Source organism: Aulostomus chinensis, chromosome 22 (genome assembly GCF_037954235.1).
Source record: "Aulostomus chinensis isolate RoL2024-O1b breed Wild chromosome 22, RoL_Achi_v1.0, whole genome shotgun sequence".
In the NCBI taxonomy this organism is placed as follows: Eukaryota; Metazoa; Chordata; class Actinopteri; order Syngnathiformes; family Aulostomidae; genus Aulostomus; species Aulostomus chinensis.
The window spans coordinates 24,201,708-24,213,794 of NC_141341.1; the positions used below are offsets into that span (position 1 = coordinate 24,201,708).

General features: G+C 38.4%; 1 protein-coding gene across 1 annotated transcript; it reads left to right on the top strand.

Moving 5' to 3' along the window:
- The first annotated feature begins 1,229 nt into the window (after positions 1 to 1,229).
- tbxta (T-box transcription factor Ta) lies at positions 1,230 to 5,291 on the top strand. Its single transcript, XM_086192877.1, has 8 exons — positions 1,230 to 1,688; positions 2,036 to 2,300; positions 2,514 to 2,648; positions 2,736 to 2,797; positions 3,628 to 3,689; positions 3,864 to 4,037; positions 4,322 to 4,445; positions 4,589 to 5,291. The coding sequence occupies exons 1-8, from the start codon at positions 1,504 to 1,506 to the stop codon at positions 4,845 to 4,847; spliced, it is 1,266 nt and encodes a 421-aa protein (XP_086049003.1). The 5' UTR covers positions 1,230 to 1,503; the 3' UTR covers positions 4,848 to 5,291.
- Positions 5,292 to 12,087: the final 6,796 nt, after the last annotated feature.

A 12,087-nucleotide genomic window follows, 5' to 3' on the forward strand; every position in this document is an offset into this window, starting at 1 on the left:
ATTAGTTAAAAAGGATACACGTTGAGATTGTGGTATCTTTGGTATCAAAAATATTGGAAATTTTAAAAAAATATATCAGTATGTGTCTGATGGTCAATTATTATACTGGCAAAGTTTGTCTCAAGTCTCTTCTTTGCACATCATTGTTTTTATGATGCAGAAATAAAGTGTTAAATATATTTCTTATGGGCCTTTGTAAAGGTTTTGGAAATAAATAATACCCTTACTTGCAAAATGTTTATATGTTTTAAATGTGTAAAACAATATAAATAAAAAAAACTATTATACATGCAGATATGTTAATATCTGTCAATATCAGCTATTCAGATATTGGCTAAATCAATGTACAATATCATCACACACATCATATATTGCCAGTAAAATCCAATATGCTACATCCCAACTTAAGTTGAAAGCAGAGTAGCAAAAACAGCTTTTTTGGCCAATATTGGTGGGGAACTGAAACACACTGTGATATTAAAAAAAATTTCTATTGAAAAAAATTGTATGTGTCGAATCTAAATCTGACCATTAAATATCGTTAGTTGTTAATATTACATATAGTACAGAAAAGTACCTTAACATTGTGGCTGTTAGGTTATACATTCTTTTGCTGCTACTTTTAAATGCTGATGCAACTCTTATATTCACCTTATAAATTATTTTTTTTTAAAAGCATACTTTACAAGTGTTCAGCTGACTAATTCATCAACCACATGCTCTACTTTCTGTCCTTTATATAAATAATTTACAAAGTTTTGTTGGTCAAATATAGCAGACAAACTCTGTACTACAAATTCAGTGAATGATGAAGTTCCTGATTGAGCAGGAAAAAAGATCTGATGCTATCAACCTCCTGCAGCTGGCTGCTATATTTAATGTCACAGCCTCCAAGGGAGTCATGCAGGCCCATTATGCAAATTCTGGCATCACTTGTAGGCCATCCACACTTTGCCAAACCAGGAGCACAGAGTCTGCTCTAATGGCCTCTTCTCAGTCAACATAGGTCCTCTGCCATGTGGATTTGACACAACAAAAGATGAGCACTATTTGCAAATATACAACTGAGTTCAAAGGCATGGCTCTGTTCCCTTGCTTCCCCTCTTTTGTTTAAACACACAGCTTTGAATCCACCGCAGCGCTGTCATGAGTTCGAGGCTCCTTGACTCTGGCAGCATTTTCTTACAAAATGTGAAATAGTGGATTATTTTAGTGGATTTTGGTTTAGAAGGCAGGGGTGTCATGGTACGGGGCAAAGTTTCACGCATTGTAAATTGCTGCGAGAGATTCAGTCTGTTGTGGGGGCCGGATTTTGAAAAATCACTCACAGAGGTAAGGTGTGCGCTTCAAACCACGCCCTACATCCCATGAGGTCCGCTGTGGCCCTTAAATGAAGAGGCCTCGAGTTGCAAGAACCAGTATCACTTGAGGTCTTTTCTCTCTGTGAGCGACTCCCAAAGCTTTGGATTCTGTTCTCTCTGTACACACACACTTCTTGGAAATATGACCTCGACCAACTCCGACCAGCGCTTGGAGCATCTTCTCAGCGCCGTTGAGAGCGAGTTCCAGAAGGGCAGCGAGAAGGGAGACGCATCGGAGCGGGATATTAAACTGACTCTAGAGGATGCAGACTTATGGAACAAGTTCAAAGAGTTAACCAATGAGATGATTGTCACTAAGACGGGAAGGTAGGCTCACCCATGTAAAAAGGCAGAGACTGAGCAATCCCTGTGCCTTTTACTTACTTTTACGCACGTTTCTTTTTTTAATGTCAAGTTTAATGGCTCTCCGTAAAAAATTTATTTTGGTTGGGTTACAAACGTGCTCGAAATTTTCTAAATTTCTCCAGAGGCTTTTCAGAGGCAGTGGGATAATTTGTGAAAGTGATATCTGTTATTGAATAAAATATTTAGAAATAACATAATAGGGTCTTCGCCTGAAGTACCTTCAGACTCAGGCCCTAAAAAAAGAAAAGGGAAAGTTTATGTACCCTCGGACGCATAAAATAAATTGTCGTCACTTATCTGATTTCCAGGAGGATGTTTCCGGTGCTCAGGGCTAGCGTCAGCGGCCTGGACCCAAATGCCATGTACTCGGTGCTGCTGGATTTCGTGGCGGCAGACAACAACCGATGGAAATACGTGAACGGAGAATGGGTTCCCGGAGGCAAGCCGGAGCCCCAAAGCCCCAGCTGTGTCTACATCCACCCGGACTCCCCCAACTTTGGAGCGCACTGGATGAAAGCGCCCGTCTCTTTCAGCAAAGTCAAGCTCTCTAATAAACTCAACGGAGGTGGACAGGTGAAGGGTTCAATATTTAATCTGTACTCGATTCGGGTCAACATCCACTGTTGGACTCTTAAATTATATATGATCAAACACACAGTTCTATCATAATAACTGCACTCACTTTCATTTACAATGAATAACTGCTACATTTTAGTTTAACCCCAGAATAATGTCATTGTTCACTGTTTGACACGTTTGTATTATAATAACATTATATTTCTCTAGATCATGCTGAATTCTCTGCACAAATACGAGCCAAGGATACACATTGTGAAGGTTGGAGGAATCCAGAAAATGATCAGCAGCCAGTCCTTCCCAGAAACACAGTTCATTGCTGTCACTGCTTACCAGAATGAAGAGGTCAGATGTGCTTCCATCATCATTTATATAATGATTGACTCTCTTCAATGTTAAATGAACTGTTAACTCCTCATTCCTTCCTCACAGATCACTGCGCTGAAGATAAAGCACAATCCCTTTGCTAAGGCTTTCTTGGACGCCAAAGAAAGGTATGATCAAAGAGCAAGAATTACTAACAGAGGTGGATGAAGAGTCAAGCACTGAAATTGCCATCATCAAATTTAGTATAAGTCATAAAGTTGGGACCTCTTCAATTTAATTAGGCACAAAAAGTAATTAGACTGTAATTTAGACATTGTAAAAGGCCCTTTGAGATTACTAGAGTTACAAAAATAAGGAAAGAGGAGTTTATAGTTAAGCTTCCTCTATCCATCCATTTCCTACTGCTTATCCTGTTAAGGGTCGCAGGGGTGATGGAGCCTATCCCAGCTACCTTTGTGCAAGAGGTGGGGTTCACCCTGAACAGGTTACCAGTCCATCGTAGGACAAACACATGTAGACAGACAACCATTCGCCTTCACAGGCACACCTATGGTCAATTTAGAGTATCCGTTTAACCTAGTCCCTTCTTGCATGTCTTTGGACTGTGGGAGGAAGCCGAAGTACCTGAAGAGAACCCACACAGGTACAGGGAGAACACACAGACTCCACACAGAAATACCCCATGCTCGAGCCGGGAACCATCTTGCTGTGATAGGACAATGCTAAACACTACACCACTGTGCCGCCCAGCTTCCTCTATTTTTACGTTAAATTTAAAAAGCATTCTTGAAAATGGATTTCAATGAAGGAGAAATACTTAATGCACCAGTTTGAGACAAAATAGATGAAAGTACAGTTCCTTTATTTTAATGGGATACACATATTTGATACTGCTACATATCAAATACAGAACAAGTGAAGTACTTCTACTCACTTTACTTGTGTATACATTTAGGTCATTGTACTTATGCACTTATATTTTTGCTTTTGATTTCAGGAGTGATCATAAAGAAGTCCCTGATCACAATGCTGACAGCCAACAGTCTGGCTACTCTCAACGTGAGTGTCTTTTTCTTCCATATACTTGGTCTAATTCTAGTTTGAGTTCTTTCTCAAGCTTAATGAACAGGAACAAAATGCAAGCGAGCATCCTTATCTCAAGTCAAGTGTGTGCAAAGGTGCCAAGTGAGTTTTAATAATGACTGACAGAACTATATTGGTTTAATTCCATAGTTGGAGGTTGGTTCCTCCCAGGCCAGAGTCCTATCTGCCCCAGCAGTAGTCCTCCTCAGTTCAGTGGTACAGCGGGACACTCCTCTGGCTCCTATTGTGAACGCTACTCCAGCCTCAGGAGCCACAGAGCTGCTCCGTACCCCAGCCACTATCCCCACCGTACCTCCAGCACTAGTAAGACCCTACTCAGATGAAGTGTGTGTGTATACATATAGCTACTTTGTGTGTGTTTGTGTGTGTTTGTGTGTGTGTGTGTGTGTGTGTGTGTGTGTGTATATATATATATATATATATATATATATATATATATATATATATATATACACACACACACACACACTGTTGTATGTGTATGTATGTGTGTGTGTGTGTGTATATATATATATATATATATACACACACACACACACACACACAATGTAGTAACAAACGTGGCTGATGTTGCTCTTCCTTTCCAGACAACTACATGGACAACAGCTCTGGGAGTCTGCCTGCTCATGACAGCTGGTCTGCTCTTCAAATCCCCAACTCAACAGGCATGGGCACCCTGTCCCACACCACCAACTCTTCATCAAATTCAAGGTGAGCCTCCACAGGTTCAAAAAAGTCTCAAATACATAAATAGAAGGATAGAGTTTACGGGAATTACTGTTTATGATTTAATACTAAACCAAAATTATAAAGAATAATTAAATTAACCTTCCTTTCATCTTTCTGATTTACAGTCAGTACCCAAGCCTATGGTCAGTAGCTGGGACTACACTTACCCCTTCAGGCACAGCCTCCAGCTCCATACCTGGGGGTTTGACTTCCCAGTTCCTTAGGAGCTCCTCTTATTCCGGCTTGGCCTCCTCATTGCCTGTCTCCTCACCTTCCTCTATGTATGACCCAAGCCTGAGTGAGGTTGGGGTCGGGGAAGCCCAATTTGAGAGCTCCATCGCCAGGTTGACTGCATCCTGGGCTCCTGTTGCTCAGAGCTACTGAGCTGTAGAGCGTCGACTCCTCAGCCCGGTGATCTGATGGCTGGAAGAAGATCCAATATATTGAAGATTAGTGATGTGCAAATAATTAAAAGACTTGAAAGACAATCTCAGTGGTACACAACTACTACAATAGCTGTATGGTCAAAGCTTCCTTGTTGCTCTTAGTAATTCCCAACCTCAAAATGTTTATTACTCTGTACACCCAATGCAGCACACAACAAAACTGCATAGATGGACATTTTCTTAAATATATAGGATGAGAATTGGTTTTGCTAACACAAACATGTATATCTTTGTATATAAAATAAATTAACATCCAATATTTTCCATGTAAATGTGCCTACTCTGATTGCAACCCATGTGTTGCCATCAGACTAAGATACAAGTGCCCTCTGGATACTGGCAGGGGTTTGTCCTGCTTGGAGAATCACCCTGTTCAAACACATGTACATAACTATCTATTTGTATTTGAACTCACCGTGAGTTTTTATTTATGTCATTTAATAATAAATTAAAAAGGTTTGTTTGCTCAAATGTGGGTTTCATTTGATCTGTTTTATGTAAACTACTGATTTCAACAGCAGGAATGTCCTGAAACAAAGCATTTTAACACACAGTAAAAAATATAAAACTAAATTAAAAAAAAGAAACAGGTACACTACCAATGAAGTTGTATCATCTTGAAGGACAAACAAGCTTAATCAGATTTTTGAAAAGTCCTCTGGTAATACTGGAGACATCTTGCAGTCCTAGTCTCACTTGTCCTTTGGCATCAAAGCTCTATCATCGAACTTAACACCTCAATATGAGTTTTCCTTAAATAGCACCAGCCACACTGCTATGCTAAGTGAATGTGGCTTCTTTGACATTTAACTGAAATGAAGGTGATGGAGAAGTGTCCAGTTTAGGAAATCTATCATGGTTCTTCTCCTTCACTGGTAACTGTTTGTTATAGTCTGCATTCTGGTGCGACATGTGGCAAACACATTCAGGTCTGCATGTGAAGTAGGGTATTGAGCATCGACCTAAAATGCTCACATCTGGGAGTGAATTGGTTATGATATATTACATAATTAATTCCATCGGATCAGCTTCAAGGATGGACATAAACCATCCTCAACATAATCAGCTCTAAATTAAAAGTGCTCATGTAAAGCTGGCTCTTTCATTCATCCTCATCTTACTGGTAAAAATCAGTTTCACTTCTTGCTTTGTTTGCCTGTCAACATTATTCTGTTGAGTTGCTGGTTAATCTTCTATTAACCAGCAACTCAACAGAATAATGTTATACATGTATAAATAATGTATATTTTATTGGTTTTGACTGTCATAAAATCTTGGTTTCATTTGTTTTTGTTGCTTTTAGTATTGCGTGGCTGTTTTTGTTTTTAAAATATATCATTTTCTTGCAGTTTTATGCTGTGTAACATTTGCTTTAACTGTGAAGTACCTTTTACATAGAGGTCCCTTCCACATCAGTAGTGAACTGTAACATATGAAATACTGTGGTTATGCTGTATTTTTTTATTTACAGTATGAAACTGTAAACATTTATAACTTAATGACAATTCTGCTGTAATTTTTTTTCTCCGAGAAAAGGTTTAAAAAATTACTTGTTAACTCAGTTTTACTATAAAGTTTTCAGGACAGAATAATCCCAAGTAAGTCTTAAAAAGTCCAAGAGGATAAGTAAAAGTAGTCTGTGTGTGTGTGTGTGTGTGTGTGTGTGTGTAGATAGATAGATAGATAGATAGATAGACAGATGATAGATGGATAGATAGATAGATAGATAGATAGATAGATAGATAGATAGATAGATAGACAGATGATAGATGGATAGATAGATAGATAGATAGATAGATAGATAGATAGATGATAGATGGATAGATAGATAGATAGATAGATGATAGATGGATAGATGGATAGATAGATAGATAGATGGATAGATAGATAGATAGATAGATAGATAGATGATAGATAGATAGATAGATGATAGATAGATGGATAGATAGATAGATGATAGATAGATAGATGATAGGTAGATAGATAGATGGATAGATGGATGATAGATAGATGGATGATAGATAGATAGATAGATAGATGGATGATAGATAGATAGATAGATAGATAGATAGATCGATAGATAGATAGATGATAGATAGATGGATAGATAGATGATAGATAGATGGATAGATAGATAGATAGATAGATAGATGGATAGATAGATAGATGATAGATGGATAGATGATAGATGGATAGATGGATAGATAGATAGATAGATAGATAGATAGATGGATAGATGGATAGATAGATAGATAGATGATAGATAGATAGATGGATAGATGGATAGATAGATAGATAGATAGATAGATAGATAGATGGATAGATGGATAGATGATAGATAGATGGATAGATAGATAGATGATAGATGGATAGATGGATAGATGATAGATGGATAGATGGATAGATAGATAGATAGATAGATAGATAGATAGATAGATAGATAGATAGATAGATAGATAGATAGATAGATAGATAGATATGAATTTGCTCAAAACAAAATGTTCAACCACGTAAAACAGAAAAAATATCTAGAATGACAGTATTTGATGGTTGATTCAGCTTCACTCTGAGCTCATGCCTGAGACTGCTGGCTTAGTCCTGCACTCATGATGTCACTGGTGTGATGTGTGTGTCAGGCCAACAGAGGCTGGGTCCCAGAGCAGTGATGGAGTGGTCCACACCATGGTGTAAATGAAGGCTGGAGGGTCATGGGGCCACAGGCAAACAGTAGTGAAGCAGCAATGTGACCTGCAGCTGGCAGGGGCCGATCAGAGCAGAGCAAAGGTCCCCTCATGAAGAGCTCACATCTTTGAGAACCTCCACTACACTGGCTTTTCAAATTTAGGAATTTGTCTCTCTAAGTACGAAGGAAATACAGTGGCTGTCTTTGTAAAAGCTCTGTTTTTAAAAGATACCACTTGAATGAGGATGAGAAAATGAACGCTGAATGCCTTTAATTTATTTTATCAAAGTATCAAAACATCAATTTCAAAACATGGGTGTTTAATAAATAATCCCAATAAAATCACGCAGGCCTGCATGTGCTCTTGCTTAGGCTGCATCAGGTACAATAGAAATTCATGACTCAAGACATGGAGGAGCACCAGAGGAGGCAGTATAGCTGCTACCTGCACCATTAGTTCTACTGTTAGCAAGGCCATATTTAACTTCTTACAAAGGAATTCTTGGAAATGACATTAATGAGAGCAGATACCAGGATTATGAAATAAAATAAGAAAAAGGCTTATGTATTGTAGATCTATAAATATGTGATGTGTGCTATAATAAAGTGGTGTAATGAAAAGACATTGTAGCTGTTGAACTTAAGGGGTCCTCAAAGAGTCTGGATGATAAATAAATAAAAGTTGATTTTCACTTGTATTTTTTTTCCTGATAAAAAAACATATGTAGATATAACATTATTATTGTTTTAATTAAATATGGTTTTTATATCTTTTGCCACTTAAAATTTTTGTTTAGACTTCAAATGTTCAGGGATGCAGGCTAAACTTTTGAAGAATCCAATTGTGGTCTTGCATATGTATCATCTATGAATGAGAAATGATAAACATATATTTTTCCTCCTAATCTGCTTTTTTGATAAACCTTTTGCAGTCCTCACACAAGTGTGTGTGTGTGTGTGTGTGTGTGTGTGTGTGTGTGTGTGTGTGTGTGTGTGTGTGTGTGTGTGTGTGAGAGAGTAAGTCCATCCATCCATGATCTATACCGCTTGTCCATTCAGGGTTCCCGACTGACATCGCTGAAAGGCGGGATACACCCTGGACAGGTCGCCAGTCTGTCGCAGGGACATCAGGAGCAATTGGGGGCTCAGTATCTTGATCAAGGATACTTCGACATGGTCACAGTGATGTGTGAGGATCGAACCAGCAACCCTTTGGTTGCTAGACAGAAACTCTACCTCCGAGCTTTGCTGCCCCCCCCCCCCCCCCCCCCATGTGAGACAGTGTTAATTTCAACACCATGAGATGACTGGAGGCTTTGTAAGTTAAGATAGCTGATCCTCTCTGTACACCCCAACCTGCAGCCTCTGTTGGCCTTTTGCTAATTGACAGTTAAGAGTTTGACTTTGCACACCAGCCACACCAGCCTCTCATCCACCCTGAAAGTGTGTTCTAAATACGCTTTACAGAGTGTGCCCAACACCCAGGTGTGGAGGGCTGAGGTCGATCAACTGATGCAGATGCTCACTTCAGTGTGTAGCGAGGAATTATTGTGGGGCAAAACACAAAAATTACATTTTAAATCTGTCTGAACTGTTCTGAACTTAAATTCAGTGCATTTCACCCTAAAATTTAGACTTATACTGTAGTCATATTTTTATTTCAATCCAAAGATTAAAAATAAATATGACCAACAAACAAGATACCACGGTGGTCCTGCTGTCCCCTCAAGTATCTGTGCTCTACTTCCAGGAAAAATACACCGGACAGCATTATGGAAGGAAAGAGAAGGGCGTGGTGTTTGTGGCCTCCCGAAACACCAAGATTATGAATGTGAGTCACATTGTGCAAGGCCTTGCGAGTGATTTACGAGGAACCGCTGCCAAAAAACAAGTCGTCAAGTCTGGAACAGCGAGTCAGAGCAGCAGTGGGGAGGTGTGTTTACAGACCACCCCCTCGTCCGCCAGAACAACCCCAAACCTCATCCTTCTGATGTCTGTGTGTCTTTGTTAATGAAGAAATTTTGGTACCTTGGTGAGACATTGCTCTCAGCTGAATAGACTCTGGCTCCTCTGTGCCCTCAACCCATGCCTCATCATACAGACGCTCCACTTGAACCCAATCCCATGAAGTCTCTGATGCCTTGTAAAAGCAAAAAAATTGGGTTAGAATCCCATAATTTGAATTTGAGATTCTAACTCAATTTTCCATAATTAAAATTGCATATTCAAAGTCTTTGAAATCCAAATATGTGACTCAAATCAATTTTTTGTATCCATTTCACTTTTTTCTGACATAATTTTCTGCTAGTTGTAGACTACTTTCGTGTATTAAAGAACTTACTTACATTTGGTGCAACAGGTTTTTTTACCAGCTCTAAATATGCTCCAGAGGGATCTAGCTTAACTTGCACTTGGATGAAAATTGACAGAAACCATTTCAACACACAACAATCTTCAGAACACACACACAGACACACACACAAAATGTAAAACTCAATTTCAAACTCAGACCTGGCTGGTATTGAGCTACCATTGTTACCCTAGATGGAAAATAATGAAATGCAAATATTTTGCCACTGTACTTAATGAGTTTTCAGGTATTTGTCTTTGAGTATTTATTTTGTCCAATGACATTTACTGCTTACCTTTTAACACAATTCTAACACAAATATTTATTTCTCTCCTTTAATTTTAAAAACAGGCTTGTTAAGGTAGATTGCAGCAGTTGATTTCATTTCAAGTTGAAATGTCATCAAGTGATACTACATTACTGTCTTTCAAAGGCCTTCTTTTTACTTCTATATTTTGTGTACATTTCAGGCTCCGCTTCTTTCTTATTGGAGGAAAACCCTAGATTCTATACTTTTACGGTTTAGGTTTTGTCTCTTTTGTTTTTTACACAGGTTTCTTTTATTGTACTTCAGTAATGAATGTAAGTACTTTAGCCAAGTCTGACTGATTCCATTTAGGTTTTGTTCTGTTGTTACAGGACCAACAAACATTCTCTTTTAATCACACAGGGTTAAAGCTTCATACAATTGACACTAAATGAAATGATCCATTTGTAGACATTCTGAGGCCTAAAATTAAATAATTTGAATTCTTTTTAAGGAGTAAGCTGCTGTTGGAACCAAACTTAACAAGACTGAAGGGAAATTGCAAAGGTTCCTGCAGAAGAATTCTTCATAGAACCAAATTATACTATGATGTCACTGATGTAAATTTTCCTGTGAATAACAACACAATTTTAGGTCTTTGCTTGCAGAAAATTATTCCTAAATTAAAGCGCCCTAGTGCCACCCATGGTTTTTACAGTGAGGCCCTGACCTCTGTGATTGTTTGCAGACACTGAGAGGTAAGCACAAGATGACAACATTTTATTTGTTTCCTCTTTGGTGAAATCAGGAAAGACCGTTTGAGTTTACGGTGACATCTGAGAATGTTTTAAACATGCATGATACACAATACAGCAAAGGTCAACATGTTCTGTGGGAATATCCAATTCAAAACATGAGCAGAAAGACTTCTGACTGGATAAGACAGATGTTTAAAGGGTGTTTTTGAACCACATGAGCAATTTCACACATTAGAAAGACTTGCTATCCAGCATAAGCTAATGTATGTTGCCTCTGGTCACCAGAGTGATGGTGACAGCCTCTCACCATAATGCCAGGCCAGTCCAGTTAGTTGAGGAGTCACACAAGCCGATAAGACTTGTAAGCAAACTAGTCCTCACCGAGGTAACATTTAGCAGAGGTGCATGATAGTCCAAGTGAGTCCGTCTGTCACTCATTGAAGGTAGAATGCCGATTCTCCTTAGCTGTTAGAATGATGCCTCTATCATTATTGTCTCACCGGTACCATGCAGTAACAGCAGAGTGAACAATTTATTTGTGCAGGAAAAGTAATGAAAATTAACTTATTTTGACTTTTCTCAGAATCATTTCATATTCAATAATGAGATGCATGCTCGTATTGTCAAGCACAATTGAACAAGCCTGTCTGATCCTAATGGAAGATTTTTAATTAATAAATGAGTACAAATAAAACACATCTCAATCATCCAACTTTATATGGAATTTTTGTCCACTTAAATGTGTTGTAGGTAGCAAGGGGTTTTTCATTTTAGGAAAACACTGCCCTCTCGTGGTTCAAAATTGAAATCTTTCCATCCAACTGTTTGTGATGTTAAGTGCCTAAAACCCTTCATAAATTATAAAATAAGCTGCATCAAATGGGAGTGTAAATATGTAATCATATTCTATAGGATGTATGTTTTGTTTCATCAGGGCTTTTTATGTTTGCAGCTTGATCAGCCAATGACACAACTATCATCAGTTGTTGGTTCAAATAATTCAAAGCCCTGATTTGCGCAGCAAAATGCAACTTCATTGATTTAGAACTAAAATCCAGTGTCAAACCAGAGAAACAACCAATTTGAGTAACTTTTATATACAAAAATTGTCTTGCTTTGGCAATACATCGTGTTCATGAT